This window comes from Podarcis melisellensis (assembly GCF_964234715.1).
Source record: "Podarcis melisellensis genome assembly, chromosome: 5".
Lineage (NCBI taxonomy): Eukaryota > Metazoa > Chordata > Lepidosauria > Squamata > Lacertidae > Podarcis > Podarcis melisellensis.
In genome coordinates this window covers 16525808-16547010 of record NC_138537.1, presented here as the reverse complement: position 1 = coordinate 16547010, position 21203 = coordinate 16525808, and the positions used below count along the sequence as shown (strand labels likewise).

At 42.2% G+C, this 21203-nt stretch overlaps 1 protein-coding gene across 8 annotated transcripts in view; it reads left to right on the top strand.

Moving 5' to 3' along the window:
* Positions 1–21203, top strand: part of LOC309369677 (uncharacterized protein) — a 204862-nt gene that overhangs the window by 130030 nt on the left and 53629 nt on the right. For all 8 annotated transcript variants that reach the window (XR_014168245.1, XM_081910708.1, XM_081910710.1 and 5 more), the window contains 10 exons: positions 645–770; positions 3788–3910; positions 5083–5205; positions 7149–7286; positions 11992–12114; positions 13520–13645; positions 14981–15157; positions 16426–16557; positions 18829–18957; positions 20654–20782. Coding sequence is in view for 7 of the 8 variants with exons in the window: in XM_081910708.1 (XP_081766834.1) it covers positions 645–770; positions 3788–3910; positions 5083–5205; positions 7149–7286; positions 11992–12114; positions 13520–13645; positions 14981–15157; positions 16426–16557; positions 18829–18957; positions 20654–20782 (1326 nt within the window). In the remaining variant the exon portion in view is untranslated. The remainder of the gene's footprint in view (positions 1–644; positions 771–3787; positions 3911–5082; positions 5206–7148; positions 7287–11991; positions 12115–13519; positions 13646–14980; positions 15158–16425; positions 16558–18828; positions 18958–20653; positions 20783–21203) is intronic.

Sequence of the window (21203 nt, the reverse complement as noted above, 5' to 3'; positions counted from 1 at the left end):
CTTTCCCAAATACTGTGACTTATATCCTAATATTTTCACTCTAGCTGCAGCAGTGGAAGTGTTTTTGCAAACATAGTTAAAAGATCATCCTTTAGAAGGTCCCAGGATCAGTCCTCAGCATCTCCAGATAGGGCAGGGAATGTCTTCTGTCCAAATCCTTGGAAAGCTACTGAGCTATATGGACCAGTGGTCTGACTGACTGCAACACGGCTCCCTCTGTATCGGAGTGTTAGCAAGGCTTTTCCTTCCCTGCTTTGCTTTCAAGGATCATTTTTGGAGCAGATGTGTGAAGTTTGTTGATGGATAAAGCTTTGGCATAAAGGAGGTAAGGCATGCAAGGCAAAAAGCAAGTCTTCAGCTTATCACTAAGCTTTGGGAAATGAGATGCCTTTACCAAAGGGATCATATAGTGTTTAGCACAGTACTAGTGGCTGGAGGATGTGAGCTCATCCAGGGTCCTGCTTAAAGCCATAAGGTCTAGTATTGCAGGTGATGGGTCAAAATACACATATTGGGAAGGCAAACCTGCTCTTTAGGATATATTGCTGTGTGAAAGGTTGCTCCATTTTTTGCCCTCACTTCAGATATTTGGGTGGAGAACTGCATCATGACATTCTGGCTTTTTTGTGTTCTCATTGAATTAGGTGTGAGCTCTTGTGCTGTCAATAACGGAGGCTGTGAACATGAGTGTGTGCAGATGAGTGAAGACCACTACCGGTGCCAGTGCCACACACGCTACCAGCTTAAGAGAGATGGGAAGCACTGTGAAAGTAAGTGTGAGCCCAGGGTGCAGGTAACCTGTTGGAAACACAATACGAGCCCAAAGGCTGTAGTTTGGGCTAACCTTTGGCCCTCCAGTTATTGTGGGACTCCCTGACCATTGGCCATTCTGGTTGGGTTGATGCAAGTTGTAGTCCAAAAAATCTGGAGGATCCCAGGTTCCCCGCTTCTGCCCTAGTGGAATGCATGTTTACTTGCATTGAATAATGCAGTTTTGTTGTTGTTTAGTCGTTTAGTCGTGTCCGACTCTTTGTGACCCCATGGACCACAGTACGCCAGGCACTCCTGTCTTCCACTGCCTCCCGCAGTTTGGTCAAACTCATCCTGGTAGCTTCGAGAACACTGTCCAACCATCTCGTTCTCTGTTGTCCCCTTCTCCTTGTGCCTTCCATCTTTCCCAACATCAGGGTCTTTTCCAGGGAGTCTTCTCTTCTCATGAGGTGGCCAAAGTATTGGAGCCTCAGCTTCACGATCTGTCCTTCCAGTGAGCACTCAGAGCTGATTTCCTTAAGAATGGATAGGTTTGATCTTCTTGCAGTCTATGGGACTCTCAAGAGTCTCCTCCAGCACCAGAATTCAAAAGCATCAATGCAGTTTAGGTGTCAGAAATAGAAAGTCATGTGGCTGGTCCATGCTGCCAGGCTCTCTGGTTCAAGCCTGTTACATTTTGCCTCCACACGGACCTTGTACTATTGCAATAGGGGAATGGTAGGGGTGAGGATTATATCTAAGACTGGACTTCTTTAATAGAATTTGCAACTTTTTGTAATCTGCCTACCCTGTGGAAGTATGAGGATCTCGATATAGAATGTAAGCAGTTATCCTGTCCTGACTTCAAACAAAAGCTTACGGGGCATTATGGGAGTTGTTCAGAGAGCAAGAGAGCACTGGGTGAGCGCTGACAGAAACTGGAGGTTGACTTATAACTCCCCCAGACTGGATTACCACTCCTAAACTCCAATCCAAGGCTTCTCAAAGGGACCCCAATCTCCCCAGCTGGAGGCAAGGGCATCTGTGTCTCTTCACTGCCTTCTCACCTGACCTGCTCTCGGCCATATTTCCTGTGGTTCTGTAAAGGGAGAAACAGCATGACTTGGCTATGAACTGAATATCATGGAGGCCCATGGAGTGGTTGGAGGAGACAGTAGGGTAGTCAACTCATCAAGTAACATGAGGGGGAGGAAATAATAAGAGGGAGGTGTACGAGGAGGGACAGTGGGGAGAGGAATAGAGATCAAAGCAGGTTATTGGATTCCCTTGTTCTCCCTTTCTTAAAAAGAATTAGGAAGGAAATATGACCTTGGGTTGTCCTTCCTTCTGCCAAGTTTTATTAGCTCCCATTATCTGTCGAAGCTGCTGATGGCCTGAGCTTTATGCTTGCGTTTCCATTGATCTACTGGAGATTTTGTTTGCCAAGTTTTGCAGCTGAGCTCAGCTAAATCTCCCATTGCAAACTCACTGCATGTATGGTAACATGTGCAATATGCCCATACTTACCATAAAATATACGTGGGTTTTTTTAGGGGGGAAAAATCAAGGCTTTGGTCCTGTGCTTCTTCTGTCTCTCGGTTCTGCTTGTAGCAGGAGCTTTGCCTGCGAGAAATGTACAAAAGACAGAGAAAAGACTGCCTCACTGCAGTGCTTACAAAGGAATACATTGATCACGAAAGGATAAAATCAGAGAAGCCAAATGCACCATTATCAAAGTGGGCAAAGGATGTTAGAAGTGATAAGAAGGGTTCTGGATGTACATATGAAACTGCCATATACGATTCAGACCTTCTAACAACTGCCTACTCCTTTCTGCAGTTTTCTTAAGGTCCCAAGCACATCTTTGTTTTTAAAAGTGGCACAGACAGAAGGAAAATCATGGCCACCTGAGCCAAAGCCATTATCTTGCCTATGTGTGCTGCTGCTATGCTCCTGAGCTTAGTAGACCAGAGACAAAACAGCTCGCCTAAAGATATAGGGCACTGCATGTATACTAAAGTCGCATCATCTAGATCAAGGGTAGCCAACATGTGACCCTCCAAATGTTGCTGGACTCCCAACTCCCATCAGCCACAGTCAACATGGCCAAAGGTCAAGGATTATGGGAGTCGTAGACCAACAATATCTGAAAGTAGCCACCACATTGGTTACCCCAACCTGGTACTTGGGAATTGACTTGGGGCACATTTTCCAAAATATTGAACCACCACTGGAATCTTTAGGCCTAATTTACTGTGGGTTTTTGTTGTTGTTGTTGTGTTTTGGGTGTTTTCAAGAATCTCCTGGTCTCTTTCTGATTTGATGTGCAATATATTTGGAGCAGGAGCTTGTGGTCCTTTTGGAAGTGCATTTCCAAACAATTGTATTGACTCTCCGGTAGAGCCGCTGCTGTAATCCCTCGCAGCAAGATCTCTGGTTGTTAAGGGCTGGTCACGGTTTGCCAGGCATGTTTGAGCAATTATATTTGTCGGACTGCAAAGGAAGCTATAGAGGAAAGTGCCATCAATTTGAACTGCTGGCACAGAGAACCGTTGGCAGGCAGAGATGCGCGTGGAAGTATCTGTGTCAGATCTCTGCTGAATATTGGGAAAAGCAAGTCAGCACTGTATGAAACAGAGAATATCATTAAAGCAGATCCCTCTCACCCCCCCCCCGTTTCCTCTCTCTCACCCCCCCCCCTTATTTCTTTCTTTTCAGCTGTTGCAAAACAGGTTGTGCATGTTGGCCAGTTTTGTAACTATTGAAAATAAGTTCAAGCATCTCTGCCAGATGAACTTGTCAAATGGCTCGTGATGAACAGTCGGAATGAAATTGGGAGATAAATATCACTGCAATGTGAAAAGACTTGCAGCCTGCGCCAGATAGATCTTGACCTGTGTTCTGTGTATTGGTTGATATGTTTGTGTGTGTGTGTTCTCAAAGCGTCTTACCTTGCTGGTTTGTAATTCAGACACTTAACATTCCTAGCTAGCACCTTTTATCTGCATTGCTTGGATTTCTTGGTGTTTGGTTTCAGAGATCGACCCCTGCGCGAGTGGAAATGGAGGCTGCTTGCAGATCTGCCGAAATGAGAGCGGACTTGCAGAATGTGGATGCTATTCTGGATATCGCCTTTCTGCAGATGGGAAGTCCTGTGCAGGTAAAAAAAGCAAAGTGTGGGTTGCGGAGATGGTAACTAAAATTGAAGAGTTTAGTTATTGACCTCTTTTCTAACCAGGTATGCTAAACCCATGTAAGCAAGAACATAGTTGGAGCCATTCTACTGTGAAGAGGAGTTACAATCTTGGGGTCAGACTTCTTGATTTGGAAGCACAGGGGTGGAGAGCGCCCCTCTGGCCCCCATTGTCTACTGCTGCTGGCAGATGTGTTCAGGTGTCTCCCATTAGGAGACCTTGGAAGGGAGCTTCAGTCTGAGGCACCCCTATTGTGCTCTTCTCTGCCATTGCTGGTTCAGCTACTCACTTCTTCCCACCATCAGAGGAGAAGAGAAGCTAGGAGTCTAAGGAAAGTCCTCTCGGAAATCAATGCCCAACAACACGATGCCTGTGCATACACCACTTGGAAACCATTTTGGCAAATAAATGGCAAATAAATAAATATAAATATAACAGTTTGCTTACTGCAGTTGTATTCCACCTTTTTCTCCAAAAAGCTCAAGGTGGCTTACATGAGTCTCCCACCCTCAATTAATCCACACAACAACCCTGAGAGGTAGGTTAGGCTGAGAGGCAGTGGCTGGCCTAAAATCACCCAGTGATCTTCATGGCTGATTTGGAATTTGAACCCTTGTCTCTCAGACCCTAGTCCAGCAACCTCATCACTACACCAATCTGCATCTGCAGGGTAGCACATTGGCTATTCTATAATCATGTCTTAGTGATTGAGCATATGTGTTTGTTTCAGTTCCCTCTTCTACCACCACCACCTCAACCCACCCCAGCAAAAAATAAAAACAAAAATCCCTATTGTTCTGTAGAACTATGGAGTGCCTTCGAATATTTTCAGAAGGTCCAGTCATGACTAACAACTGCCTCTTATTCACCTCTGCTGGTCTTCCTCTGCATACACAGCTCAAATAAGCTATGTCCTCAGTTCAAATTTGTCAAGAAACAGGTGCAGAGAGGCTGGGCAAATAGGTTGAGCATGCACTGACTGCGCATTGTGGAACATGCCCTAGAATCTTCTACATCACTCCTGGATTCCTTTGTAGGCTCCCTCATTTCTAAAGTTTTTCCTGAAGGTTGTTGATCTCCATTAAGGCTGACCTTTTGTTCAACACTGTTCAACCTCAACACCGTTTTTGTTCTACAGATGTTGATGAGTGTGCAGAAGGGACGGCCAAGTGCACCCATCACTGTGTGAACACTTTGGGCTCCTTTGCCTGCGTTTGTAATCCTGGGTTTGAGCTAGGAGCTGACGGAAGGCAATGCTACCGTAAGTGGGAGTTTTGCGGCAGTGCTGTAAAGGCAAGTGTATCTTTCCAAAAGGATAAAATGAGATGATAATTTGGTGGCTCTTTTTATCTGGGGAGGCGTGCCCCTGTTTCTGATTCTTGTGGTATTCTCATTCTTTAAGAACCAATGTGATTAGAATTCCCATTAGATGTACCTCAGTGCTTGAATTCTGGATTTTGCAGAGGCCTTCACGCTGAGCCATGGTTTCTGCAATCATGAGTGCAAATTCAGAATTCTGAACTCTGTTGCCTGCATTTCAAGAGGCAAACAGTGCTGTTGACCAGTCTTCAATATATAGTGAATTAAAATGAGTTCAAACATTCCCGTAGTCGCCCAATGTACGTGTTCACTTCAGACTCCATGTTTTAAGGCTGATTTCCCCCCCACGTCCATCTCTCCTGATTTGCATGCCATACGGCAGTTTTAAACAAAAGCATAATTACTTCATCTATGTTAGCCCTCATTTTTCCTGATTCATGACTGAAATGTGATATAAAAACAGTGGCTTGGCGTACTCAGTCCAAAGCTCCATACTTGACCATAAAAATTATGAGATCACATGGATGAAAGGTGGAGACAGGTGCGGAAAATATGAAGAAATAACGCTTAATCTAACAAATTAAATTTATATTCTGAACTAAAAATTTATGACTATTCAGTGAATAACATTGATGAGCCTCATAAAATAGCAATATGGTACCTGCATTATATAAAAAGATTTCAAAGGCCTGAATGTCTTCTTCAGCAGGAAACTATAGTTACACTGAGCAATTTGTATTTTTTTTCCCAAGACACTACAAATGTAACCAGGCTCTTTGACCTTGGGTTTTATTTTTATTTTTTAAACTTCTTTTTATTCATTTTCTATAACCAAACAACAGCAAAGAAAGAAAAAGAAAAATAGCCAACACATACCAAAAAAAGAAAAAAAGAAAGAAAAGAAAACATCAACCAAATCAAAACACCTAAACCAACCAAAAAACAAACATTAATTAACAATAAATAACGTTTGACTTCCCTCCATCTGGGTTTGGGTTATGTGAATATTAAATCCATTCTGCAGTTTTTCATTTTTTAGCGTAAACACATTTTTTAGCGTAAATACACCTTGGGTTTTATAATAGCCAGCATGTCTAGCTTTGTTTTAAATAGTTATATAATTTTCCACTGAATAAGACGTAGTGAGTTCAAAACGTGTTTGAGCCTTTGATATGCACTGGTATGTTATCAAGTTCATCAGTGTCATTTATTGTATATTGATAGATATTTTGGTTCAATATGTGCATATTTTTCCTGCATATTTCCCTCTTTACCTCTTTGTTCTTTTGGTTTGGTTTGTGGCCCAAGGATAGGAAAAGTCTGCATATACATTAAAAGAACTGTTGTTTACCCCCTCACAATGCTATAATTCCCAGCATCCTTAATCTACAGTACCCAGGGTTCTTTGTGAGGAGGTGCTTTAAATGTATTGTGTGTATGCAGCCGAAGCAACAAGTGCTGAAACTCTTGTGTTCCACTTAAAGATACAGGACATCCTAGATAGCTAATATAGTTTGCTAATACTAACCCTCTGAGTGATGCAGATCTTTATGTAGCCAAAATGGCACCAGCTGCAAGCAAGAGGGAGGTAAGAGCAGCCTTAGAGGAACTGCAAGTTTTGCTAAAGTACAGAAAATCTTTATTGGGCTAAGGGAGAAACCCCAAAACATTGCAGTGGAGACTGAGCAAGTTCACTGGGCATGATATTGCTGAGATTGTTGCGGGAGGCAAATGGAGAACCAGTGGGGGAGGAATGCAATGGAGTATCCCTGAAGAGGCTGGCAGGAACTGCATTGTTTTCTTCTAGAGCCCACGTGCAGCAAACTTACTACAATTCTCATTTTTATTTATTGATTGCCAATGATTTGATTCTTTTCTGGAAAGGCATTGAAATGGAAATTGTCAACAGCTGTGAAGATGATAACGGAGGTTGCCTTCATCACTGTGAGCACTCCACCAACGGTCCACTCTGCTCTTGTAACCAAGGTTACCGCTTGGATTTAGATGGGAAGACATGCACAGGTGATGTATAAGGAAATGCAGACAGCTCTTCAAAGGAGTCTGTCCCCTTGTTAGACTACAAACATGCACTGGCTTTATACAGTGGAACCTCGGTTTTTGAACGTAATCCATTCCGGAAGACTATTTGACTTCCAAAAAGTCCGAAAACTATGGAACAAAATCCATTGAAAAAATGGAGAAAAGTGCTTTGGAAGCTGTTCAACTTCCAAGGCGCGTTCAAAAATGGAAGCAATTACTTTCAGGGTTTCAGCGTTCAGGTTCCGAATCGTTCGGCTTCCGAGACACTCGAAAACCAAGGTTCCACTATACCACTTTAACAACTCTTTCCCCCAACAAAACCTATTATTGGGTGAGGGCGTTTTGGGACCTGGGTTTACAGAACAGCATTACGTGGTTAAGGAGGGCAATGCCATGCACTCCAAACCGTAGAAGTTTATATTATTATTATTATTATTATTATTATTATTATTATTATTATTATTATTTCATTTGGCACAAAAACTGTCAAAAGAACAGTATATATTTAACAAGAAATGGGAAGAATTGATAGCAATAATGAGCGCAGATACACACAGAGTCACGCAGATGATCGCCAAAGGAGGAAGGCTTCAAGAAAGGGGAAAGTGCAGAGTATTCCACACCTACAGTTAACAAAGCAGCAGGCTTACTTTTGAAAGCTTTCTTTTACACTATAAGCACTTTATTTTACACTATAAGAAATGAAGCAGCTGCAACAGACTGTGTTTATATAATATTTGGAATATAGAGTACTTAAGGTGTTTTATGTGGTAACAATGGAGGCAAGGTTTTTCACTGGTAGCACCAGTGTTGTGGAAAGCCCTCCTGATGAAACATGAGAATCCCCATCAGTATTGGCATTCCATTGGTTCCAACAGTAAGCAGAAACATCTGTTTAGGGAAGCATTCCCCTGAACTGGACTTGTGATTTCATTGTTTTAACTTGTTTGAGGGTGTTTTTTTTTTAAAAAAATCTCTTTTAATTGCCACACATTTTAATTGATAGTTTTATTGTATATTTCAATTAGGGATGTGCTAATTTTAGAGTGTGTTTTAAATATTGATTAATATTTAATATTAAATATCGATATTAAATATTGATTGACTTTATAGGTGCAGATCACGCGGGAGCAGATCACGTATTTTGGCATATAAATACTTAACATTTGTTAGGATTGTTTTCTGAATCCTGTGGCCATTCTGGGAGAGAAAAGGTTGTAGCAAATGTAGATATAATTGATTGTTAGTTTATATCAGGAATGTGGGACCTGCATCTTCTATCCTTCTGGATTATTGGACATGCTGTCTGGAGCTGATGAGATTTGGGGTCCAATTTAGAGTGCCACAGGTTAGCCAATTCTAGGCTATACAGTGCCATGAATGCGCATTTGCCACTTTGCAGAGTATAGGCCACTCCTGGTTTAGACACATTTGAATGACATGCGATCGTGCACACACACAGCACCAAACCCGGAAGTAGCCCCAAAATGTCATAAAGACATAATGAGAAGGGGAGGAATGAGGCGGGATGTACCAGGGTTACGCATGCTCTGCTGACATGTGGACACCACCGGAACTGAACCCCCATGCAAAATGAGGATTGCCTGTATAGGTGGACAGATCTCTGCCCAAAGGAGATTACAATCTCCACCAGCACAAGCTGTTCAAACAAAAAACAAACCATTATGCAAAGGGGACAAGAAACGTTTCCCACTAACTGATGGCAGGTTTCAATGCACAAGTGAGTATTAAGAGAACCAGAAGCATAGATATGATCTGAAACATTGCCTGCCAGCTTCTTTGTGACGTTTGAAGGAAAAAACAATGGTATTGGTCCAGAAACCTGCATTAATCAATTTCATGCTGGCCTCCGTGGATTGATTGCATGTTTTCCCTATTTCCTTGTTTCGACTACATCCCCCAAGAATGTTAGCACCCTTTCCAAGGTTAATTGTCACACTGACCTTTCTCTTTTCTTGTTTCTTCATTCATGGAATTTTGCAAATTCAGCATTGACTGGTCATTGTTTGGGTAGCCAATCAGCTTGGCTCAATCTGTACTTTATTTATTTATTTATTTATTATTTATTTATTTATTCATTCATTCATTCATTCAATGACCTTGTTTCACCTTAATTACATCAGGAGTTTTAGGTCCCATGCAATTCCAGGTCTAGCAGAGGCACCATGTGATAGTCGTTAAGTTTCCAGGAATTATATAGTGGTTATCAAGTTTCCAGGAATTATATAATTGCCTTTAAAATGTTAATATTTTCATCTGAGAAGACTTTTGCTGGAAGCATTTCACAGTTGTATTTGCATTCTGTCTAAGATTTTTGGCAAGATGAATTGTCCAAAGAATTCATGCGTATTCATAGCAAAGGGGATTTCTATTCAGCAGTGCCTGTTCCTAGTAATATAATGCTAATACTCTGCTTTTACATGACAGTTTAAGGGTATTAAAGCTGCTTCACATGTGCTACTTTGGTGTGTCTTAAAACTGTCTTAATAAGAGAGATTGGTAGAGCCATTATAGTATTGGGAATAGGATGCTAGTCTTGAACCTAGAATACTTGGGTCCAAATTCTTGCTTAGCCCATGTAGCTCACTCAGTGACCTCAAGATAGTCTTTCTGCCTTGGTCCCTGTCTTCCTCATCTCCCTTGGAGTAATTGTTGTGAAGATACAATGGGGAAGGAGAGGTTGGAATCAAGCCCCCAAATTAGGGCTCAAGCCAATGGATTCAAATTACAAGAAAGGGGTTTTTATGATGATATGATATGATATGATATGATATGATATGATATGATATATTTATTTTTCTATGAGGCATCTGAAGCAATTTGCAACAAACATATTTATAAAACAATTAAATAATATAAAACAATATATAATAATAAAATTGATTGCATATATGAAAACTTATATAAATATATATCTATGTCTATACATATCTAGTTGGTTAGTTTAAAACAACAACACTTACATAAAATCAGTTCAAATCCCATACAGTTACAAACTGAGGTTCAAATCTCTATTTAGAAAGAGGAATGTGCTAAAAGACAATAGAGGAGGAATCTGATAATTAGGAGGATGGTGTCAGCTGTCCGATGGTGGATGAGCAGGGCTTGGAAGGTGGTGGGCTCTCCATTGTGAGAGGCTTTTAAACAGAAGAAGCTGGATGGTCGGCTACCACAAATGTAGCAGCAGGGTTCCTGTAATGCCACTGGGCTTGACTAGAGGACCTTTGAAGGTCCCTTCACCATATGCATGCCCTGAGCTTCTTTTGAGGAAGGGAGGGGAAATCTAATACAGTGAGACCTTTTTATTTCCTCCCATTGTGTGGATAAGGAGTTCTGTAGCATAACCACGGTTGTGGCAGAGGTAAAATTTGAATCGGGGATTTTAAAATCAAGGGCTGGTGTTGTTAGCCCCTGCGGTGTTTATTTTATTTTATTTTATTTATTTTTATACGTTTCAAGTTTATACATTTCACTAATTTTACAACCATTTTTACATTTCATAACTTCCCCCTCTTTCTGCGGTTCCTTAAATATATTTATTCATTTTCTTTAAATATATACTCTTCTGAAACGGCAGGTTATTACAACGATCCTGCCAATGTCTTTATCGGTCTGCAATTTATCTGTAAATATTCAATAAACCATTTCCATTCTTTTATTTAAAAAATTTCTATCTTGATTCCTTATTATTCTGGTAAGTTTCGCCATTTCTGGATGTTCCATAAGTTTTTATATCCATTCTTCCTTTGCTGCTTCTTTCCATTTTGGGGCAAGTAACATTCTTCCCGTTGTAGTAGCATACATGAGTAAGTTTCTGTACAGTTTAGGTAGTTCTGTCCCTATAATTCCCAAAAGAAAAGTGTCTGGGTTTCCTCACCCCCCAAAGGTTATTTTAAACATCCTTTTCATTTCATTATATATCATTTCCTAGTAAGCTTTAACCTTACAACAAGACCAATTAGCCTCTGCAGTGTTGGATGAATACTGCTGAAATTGTAAGTCAGAACATACCATGCAGGTGTTCACTAAACCAGGGCTGGAGGACCAGCGGCCATTCAGATGTTGTTGGACTGCAATTCCCATCACCTCAAGGATCAGTGGTCAAGGATGATGGGAGTTGTTGTGTCCAGCTGTCAGCAGTCCTTTTGCAACAATTTCTTTCTTGTTTAAACTACTTCTTGATAGTACAAGGATGGAAGAATGAGGAAATCCCAATGAAAGAACAGTGGCAAGAAAAATTGATGAGTTATACAGAGTTGGCTAAATTGACATATAAACTGTGGGACAAGGACAACTGTGGCTTTAAGGAAGAATGGGAGCTTTTTACAAATGATCTAAAAAGACATCAAAATGAACTGGACTCCTTGGCAGGTTTTGAATAAACATACCCAAATTTATTGGTTGATAAACATGTTAAATAGATAATGTAAGGATATGTAAAATTTTATAACACGCAGAGAATAATATGTGCTGAGAAATCAGAGAGAGGAGCTGAGGGAAGGGAGGGATGGGATGGAAGGGAGGGAGGGGGAAAAGGGAAAAAAATAATGTATGCAATTATATGGTTTGATAATTTGTTATGTTGAAATTGCTAATAGAAATAATTTTTAAAAATAAATAAACTACTTCTACGGCATTGTGAAGAATTTGTTCATCCTTCCTGTAGACCTGGACGAATGTGTGACTGGAGATGCCTGCTGCTCACAATTCTGCATCAACTACATTGGAGGCTACGAATGCAGCTGCAAGGCAGGCTTTCGGCTTCATCCGGACGGCTGTGAATGTGATGGTAATTTAAATTCGCCAGGCACTGAGAAAGACACTCAGGAGGCCTTTTGCAGAAATGCCAAGCAAACATTCCACGGGGATCTGCTTTGCCGTTCATTGTGTTTGTCACCTCAGGTCTCACAAGCAGTGCTGATGTGCACCTGCTCCTGTGCACATGTGATGGTGGGGAACCTGTGGCCTGCTCATTGTTGTTGGACTCCAATTCCCATCAACCCCAGCCTGCACAGTTGCTGGCCAGGGATCATGGGTGTTGTAGTGCAGTAGCAGCTCCCCTACCCCTTGTGCCTGTGGCGAGCAGGCTACAGGTGCTTTTGGGGCAGATATAAAATGGTAAAGGTAAAGGGACCCCTTACCATTAGGTCCAGTCGTAGCGACTCTGGGGTTGCGGTGCTCATCTCGCTTTATGGGCCAAGGGAGCCGGCGTACAGCTTCCGGGTCATGTGGCCAGCATGACTAAGCCGCTTCTGGTGAACCAGAGCAGCGCACAGAAACGCCGTTTAACTTCCCGCCAGAGTGGTACCTATTTATCTACTTGCACTTTGACGTGCTTTCGAACTGCTAGGTTGGCAGGAGCTGGGACAGAGCAACGGGAACTCACACCGTCACAGGGATTCGAACCACCAAGTCCTAGGCTCTGTGGTTTAGCCCACAGCAGCACCTTGGGCGGATATAACCCTGCCTAATTTCCCAACTGCAGTTAGGAGATTAGGAATGGCTCCCAGGCTTCTCTTCCCTTTACTCTGATATGCAGGTTTTCCCTCCTTTCATTTCCAGAGCTAACCACAGCGCAGCAATATCACTGACCATGCATCATTCAAAACTACAATTTGAAGTGCAGATATGATACCATGGTTAGCTGCAAAAACTACTACCCATAGGTAGTTCCAAAAAAAAATGGATGTGGTGGTGGTGGGGAAATAATGTGAGTGGGAAGGAGGGGCAAGGAAAGGAAACAGAAGCCTATTATGTGCTCCCAGGCAAGGAAGGGCAGCAAAGGACATTTGATACGCTTGGCTTTGCTTCTAAGTTGCATGGTTTTGTTTAATGTTTATTCAATTGGATTTTAAATGGAAGTTGTTTCAAATTATGCTTGCAAGCTGCCTGGGCATTTCAGAAGGTGGGAAATGCAGATTTTATCTAGGTAATATCAATGGGTTGTATCCAGTGTTAATCAAACTCATATTAGACTCATTGAAGCTAATAGACAACAATTAACTTACGTCCATTAATTCAAACGGCTTTACTCTAATGTTGGATACAACTGAATGTACTAATAATCAAGGTAATCGGAATAGATAACAGTAATAGCCATTCTGAAGTTCTGAACAGGAGTTCAGCACAGTTTTCTTCTTGATCCAAATTGGGTTTTTGCATCCAAGGTTTACTCTCCTCATTTAATTTCCTAGATGTGGACGAGTGCCTATCCGACACTGATGGCTGCGACCAATATTGTATTAATTCTTTGGGTTCATATGAATGTACATGTGAGGAAGGATACAGGCTCAGCAGTGTCAATGGACAGTCTTGCATCTGTAAGTTATTCCGTATCGTTAGGAGCTCTATTCGAAGGAAAACTCCAATTACCAGCCATGGTTTTTGGAAGTGATAATGGCATTACTTATTCAGAGTGAGGCGTCTTAATAGCACATAATCTTTTAAAAATGAGGTTTGTTTGAATTGTCTCATTTTCAGCAAATTAGATATTACTCAAATCCTCGTTATATTGAGAAGCTAAGCGTAATTCTAAAATTCCCAAAGTGGTTGTGTTGAATCTGTAATATAAAGCCAAAACATTTATCTTCTGTTTCAATCAGACTTTTAAATATATGTTTCAGTGTTAAAATGTCATCTATAGCCTGATGGTGATGTGATGATGGTGTGTGTGTGTGTGTAGCTTTTATATACGTTTATAATTTAATGATTGTTTATTCTAAAGCTAAATATGTAATCTCTAGACACTGTTTTGTGTTTGGTTCAAATTCCACATCTGAGATAATTTATAAATATTGTAGCTTTGCTATGGCTGGGCTTAAGGGACAGAAACACATACAAGTCACCCTGAATCCAAGGGAATTTAAGGCTGATGGATAACAACTTGCTTGGGTAGGCATCTTTAATTCAAAAGACAAAGAAACTAAGATTGCTCTCTACAAGTGAGAAGCAGCTTGTCTAATCAGCCACCTTAAAATGGGTTGAGCAATGAAGTGCAAAAAAATCTCACATTGTTCTAAGGACGAGCAATTTGGAGGGCATGTTTAGCCCTCCAAAAAAAAAAATTCAACCCAAACTAAACAAAAATAAACAAGCACAACACCATGAACTACTGACTCTTTAAGACAAAGATGAGCAATTTGTGGCCTTCCAGGTGTTGCTGGACTACACCTCCCATCATCCATGATTAGCCATGCTGGTTGAGGCTGATGGGAGTTGGAGTCTTAGAACACTGGAAGGGCCACAGTCTCCCCACCCCTGCTCTACGGCCTCCAGGAAGGGCAAAATAGTTAACCAGTAACACCTATTACCTTCCAGTTCCAAATACAGAGAGAGTACCTCCGTGCTAGCAAGAGTTTCAGTTCAAGTGTAATATATGTACATATAGTTGTTAAACCATACATCTGCACCTTATATGTAGTGATTCCCCACCCCTTGACTCTTGGAGGATGATATAGGCAACTAAACTACCCCGGGGGTGAGAGAGTCAGCATTGCAGGTTAGTTTTGTCATCTGAATAGTCTGAAGAGCTTTCATTGATTATAATGTTTCTGTTTCCTATTAATAATAGTAGCAGCACCTGTTTACAACAAATTGGATCAAGCTTGTGGGACTTAATAAGATGAAAATGTAAGTTTTTGTATCTCTGATATCAGCATTAGATGATGATGAGCTGGAAGAGGAGGAAGAAGAAGAACTGGAGATTTCCCGGATTCCTGGCTTCCGCTTCAGAAGACCACCTCAGCTCCTTCACTTCAGTACCTCCCTAGATTCTTTCTATGATGAGGAGGAAGAGGGCATTCGTGGAGAGCTCAATGTTGCACACCAAGTTGGTGAGAAAATGTTTCTAAAATCTTAATTTTTCACAGAGAGCACGCATGGAAGTAACATGTTTCCAGGGAATGAAAAAAAATCAGCCCAGAAAGAAAGGAGAATTATAAAAATTTGGAGCTACTAGAACAATAGTCAAAATCACTCTGTTCTGCCTATGCTGCTTTAGGCAGAATACCTCTGAACGAGAGTTGCTGAGACGCGCAAGCAGGAAGAGTGTTGTTGCATCCAGGTCCTGCTTTTCGGCATCTCATAGGCCTCTGGTTGGCCATTGGCCTGATCCTGCATGCTGTCCTTATGCTCTTAGGGTGAGAGGTGAGGTGACACACCAAACAGTTCCTTGTGATCCTAAGTTAGCCATATTGTCTGTTCCCAATGGACCTGGAAGGAATGTGAGTTTTAAAAAACAGCAATCCATATCACCATTGCTAAAAACTGGAAAACATCTGGGGCATGTATGGAAGAAGATTGCAGCATACCGTTCTGATGGAAACACTGACAACCCAGCTAAGAGGTCAGAAAAAGAGCAGCGCTTTCAGTAAAGTCTGGTTTTGCTTTATTGTATAGACTAACAGGAGTGATCCTTTGCTATTACAGTGGTACCTCGGGTTAAGTACTTAATTTGTTCCGGAGGTCCATTCTTAACCTGAAACTGTTCTTAACCTGAAGCACCACTTTAGCTGATGGGGCCTCCTGCTGCTGCTGCGCCGCCGGAGCACAATTTCTGTTATTATCCTGAAGCAAAGTTCTTAACCTGAAGCACTATTTCTGGGTTAGCGGAGTGTGTAACCTGAAGCGTATGTAACCTGAAGCGTATGTATCCCGAGGTACCACTGTACTGCTGAATTCAAGGAATTCCTGCATTGCAGAGGGTTTAAATAGAATATGAGCCTTGGCGTCCCTTCCATCTCTACAATTCTATGTTTCTGTGAATTCACATTTAACATTATGGCAAGGACTTATAACCCGAAAAGAAGAGGCTATTAGAACAGAGCCAATGTTTCATATTGCCATTTGTTGTGCAGTTTTCGAGTGGGAGGTATTTGTTTGTTCTGGATTGGCATGTTTCAAAAATGAAAAATAAATGGATATAGGAAAGCAGGGGAAACTTTTGCAGTGACACTTTTCTGCAGCTCTCTGTGTTTCTGTTTCCATCTCTTGAATGACATAGCCCCTGGCTGCAAGTAGTTGCTGGCAGTAAACATGTACAGAATAAACTGAAATAGCCAAGCCTGGCATGTGAGTTGACACTTGTGCTTTTTAATTTCAGTTTGTCTGCATAACATGTTTGGCAGTGACTGCAGCTTGAGTTGCTCTGACTGTATGAACAGAGGGAAGTGCAACAGTGACAACAGTAGTTGTGACTGCCCACCTGGGTGGACTGGCATTATATGTAATGAAAGTGAGTATACCTCTTACTATTTAAATGCACTTTGAACACCAACAAGGGTGAGCCCAGCTCGAACAAGATTTGGGTAACTAAGGTGCAGGATATAAATTAAATCAATAAAACGTCTACTTTGTCAAATCACTTTGCTTAGATTTGAAGATCATAGTATACCACCTTTCAGATGGATGGGTTAAAAATAATAATCAAACAATCTGGCTGTTGTTCAGCTGGCATTGGCTTCATGGGTCATAGATTGCACAGCTCTGTGCATGTGAGCTAAGCAAATGACTTGAATAAGAATTTGCTCAAACCACATTAATGTTGAACAAAGGTGGGGTCCTGAATTTCGCCTACACTTCTGTCGAGGGCATTAGATAATGTGTTTATCCCATTTTACCCCCATTAAGGCTGAGAGAAAGTGACTTGTTCAAGGCCACTCACAATGAGCTCAATGACTTGGTGAGAAATTGAACCCATGATCCTCTAGTCCAGTTTAAAGAAATAATTGCTACACTAGTGGGTTCTGTCTGCTTGTCATTGGGTCATACTTTCCACAGCCAGGTATTCCCTGTGAATTGCAGAGGTGCATTTCAGTGGACATTATCTATTGATGTGAGCTGTGGGTAAAACCTTTGGGGGTCATCACACTGCCTTTCACCATCCTGGGTCTGCACACATACCTGTCACAGGAGAGCAAATTTATTTAAGGGTTCCTGTGTGTGCCTTCATTTGTTTTGGTGTCAAGTCCCATTCATTTCAATCCCCTTCTTCAGATTTAAGACTACTGAGTGTCAGTTTGCAGTGGCAATAAGACACAGGTGAGATACTTTCTGTGATGCAGAAAGAACTTTTTGATCCATTACCTGGCTATTAAACTGCCCCTGCATCTGCCTTGGCAGCAGGCTGATGCGATCAAATTCTAAGGAACCACAAAAGATGATCCAGGGACATGGTCTCACACATATTGCCCCTTAATCTCCTGTAGACTTCCTCTCTAGGCGAGAGGCAACCTAAAAAGGCCCATTAAGTGGCAATAATAGTGCACCTTTCCATCTAGATCTACTCTCATCCACTGTAAGTGATTGACAGTTTCAAAGCTCACTGGTCCATTTAGTAGACCCAAATTTGCAAGTGATGTGCAATCTGCTTCCCCTCCACCAGCAAAAAAACCAACACCCAATCATATCGGTCAAATCTTCAAAGAAAAGGATCAGCTATGAGCAGCACCAGTTTGAAAAGCAACTTTTTGTCTGTCTTCTGCTTTCACCACTTTGACAAAAGGTCACTCATTGTATTCCACAGACAGGTGTGGAGATGGGGTTTCCTTGCAGTTTACTTCTTAGGGCTAGCTCTGCAATGGACAATCACTGCAGGGCTAAAGTAGTTCAAGTAAACATTTATCCCTTTGAGTTGCTTGTTTGCTGCCCCTGCCTATATCTGTGTTCAGCACTAAAAATACATTTTATTAGTCTGAATGCTGCAACTGGTATGGCATGTAGTGCTCATCAATCTGCCCTATGTACCTCTGTGCCCTTTAATTGTGCTGGTCAGATTAGAGGAGGATTCTAAGACACCCAGGGCTTGTCCAAAACTTTCTCTTGTCCCGGGCCTAGGAAGCATGGATCTGAGCAGTTTTCCTCTTTCTAGGCATGTGTCTGAATGGTTTTCCCATTGCACCATTCCTTTCCCAGGGAAAATCCTCTCCTTAGCTTTAAATAGGAACAAACAGCAATCCGCAGAAAACTCAATTGCTGTTTGTGCCGGTTGAGCACTAAAGGGTGGTTTTTCACTTGGGGGAAACAACAGGAAGTGTGGATAAGCCCTTAGGAACACCCACTGCCCAGAGGTATATGCCTTAATTTGTACCCTCCCAAGCCATCTTCCTCCAAAAAGGCTCCTGTCTTTATCTTGTGGGAGAGAAGCAGCCCACAAGGGACAGGTGTCCATAAGGTCTCTCTGAGCCACAGCCCTTAGTTTTCAGTCAGAACTTGTGAAATTCTATGGGGAAATAGGAACAGCCAAACCCCCACAAGAGAGCAGATCATGGCTCCTTCTCTTTGCAACCCATGGCTACATCAACGGCACGTTTTCCGGTCTATTTCAGTAGCAAACACGAAGCGGATGAATATTATCACCCGCAGAAACTGGCATGGCATAATATCCGGACTGTTTGTTTTAAGATGCCCTCTAATAGCTTTGCCTTATTTCGACATGATAGCTGAAGCATAATTGCTCTTGGTCCTTAATGCGGTTAGAAGACTGTGTTGCTCGTTCGCCTTGCAGCCTGCTCCATGGGGACCTATGGGAAAGATTGCAGCAGCCTCTGCAAGTGTCAGAACGGAGGTTCCTGCGATCCGGTAACAGGGTGGTGCCGTTGCCCACCAGGAATTAATGGAAAGTTTTGTGAAGATGGTAAGAATTTTATTGTTTTCCTCTACATCATTTCCAGCTGGGTATCTTTATGATTGCCTGTGGAGTTGGCACTATCTTTTTTAATTGGCACGGAAAGTGCAGCGTAGAGGCTCAAATACGGCAGGGTGCAGTAAGCAGAACAGTCCATTTTGTGATGGGGCAAACTTTGGGGAAATGGGGGCCAGGCACTGGATTTTAGGCGTCTCCACCCTGCAGATCCGTTTTGCATTGGATTCCAGACCCTGGCCTGATGTGAAACGAATCCAGAGTTTCCTTGCCCTTGCTATGGCATTTACCAGACCCTCTTCCTGCCATTCCTTTCCCACTTTTTACAATTTACAGGGGCAAAGTGGCATGGCACAGAGGGCTCCAGATGAGTGCCACGGGGGTGGGGTGGGGACATAATGCTACATCAATTGTGTGTAAGCAGCAGCACCACCCATGGATCCTGCAGCAAACGTGGTCAGCAGTGTTCAGAGCCTACAGCCAGTCAAGAGCATTCTTGACATCTCTCCCTGCCACTTGAGTGGAGCATCTAATACCAGGGTCAGCAATCTTTTTCAGCAGGGGGCCGGTCCACTGTCCCTCATACCTTGTGGGGGGCTGGACTATATATTTGGGGTGGGGGGTGAACAAATTCCTATGCCCCACTAATAACCCAGAGATGCATTTTAAATAAAAGGACACATTCTACTCATGTTAAAACACGCTGATTCCTGGACTGTCCGCAGGCCGGATGGAGAAGGCAATTGGGCTGGATCCAGCTCCCAGGCCTTAATTTGCCTACCCATGATCTAATAGCACTGCCTGAACACTGCCATGCTGCCATGCATCTTGCTGCATGCTAGGAACCAAATGCATGCAGGGAGTGTAAAGCAAGATTGCAGTTTACACACTCTTACTATTTATAGAGAGGTAAATAATAATAATAATAATAATAATAATAATAATAATTTATTTGTACCCCACCCATCTGGCTGGGTTTCCCCAGCCACTCTGGGCGGCTTCCAACAAAGATGAAAAAAGAGAGCCGGGCGCGGTGGCGCGTGCCTGTAATCCAGCTACTCCTGGAGGCTGAATCTGGCGGATCGCTTGAGCTCAGGAGTTCGGGGCTGCTGTGGGCTATGCCGATCGGGTGTCCGCACTAAGTTCGGCATCAATATGGCGAGCCCCGGGGAGCCGAGGCGCGCCAGGTTGCCCAAGGAGGGGTGAACCAGCCCAGGTCGGAGACGGAGCAGGTCAAAGATGAAAAAAGAGATTAAAATGTCACACATTAAAAACTTCCCATCTAAAAACATTTAGATATCTTCTAAATGTCAAGTAGTTGTTTATCTCTTTGACATCTGATGGGAGGGCGTTCCACAGGGCTGGTGCCACTACCCAGAAGGCTCTCTGCCTGGTTCCCTGTAGCTCTGCTTCTCGCAGTGAGGGAATCACCAGAAGGCCCTCAGCGCTGCACCTCAGCGTCCGGGCAGAACGATGGGGGTGGAGACGCTCCTTCAGGTATACTGGACCGAGGCCGTTTAGGGCTTTAAAGGTCAACACCAACACTTTGAATTGTGCTCGGAAACGTACTGGTAGATAGATAAATAGATGTGTAGATAGATAGAAAAATATGCTTGCTTGCTTTTTTTGCACATTGACTCCTATTTGTATTTGTATTGTGTTGTTCTTTCTTTTTTGGAATATCTATCAGGTTGCCCCAAAGGACGCTTTGGGAAACACTGCAACAAGAAATGTAATTGTGCTAACAATGGATATTGCCACAGATTGTATGGAGCCTGTTTATGTGACCCTGGGCTATATGGTCGCTTCTGCCATCTAAGTAAGTCAAGCCATACAGAATGCTATAGAAAATGTTTTTAAGTCCTCAGCAATACAATACAACTCTTGCAAAATGTCCTTCAGTCAAACAAGGATGCATAGATTTTATTTATTGGTTTATTTAAATCTGAATACCTTATTCCATAGCTCAAGGCACCTTTCAACCTGATTTTTGAAAACAGTTATAAAAACCATGGGTTGCAACCAACTATGTTCTAAATAGAGAAATCTTTCTTTCACCTCGAAAAGTGCATGCACCTTGATTTTTGTTTTTTTTTAATTGTTTTATTTCCAACGCAAGTAATGCCGGAGTAGTAGGACAAAAACTGTGTGATTTTCAACACAACACACTAATAAATAGTGCGCAGCACCTTAAAGGAGCTTCTTCTTTACCCAAGAGTATATATTGCAGCATCTGTGAT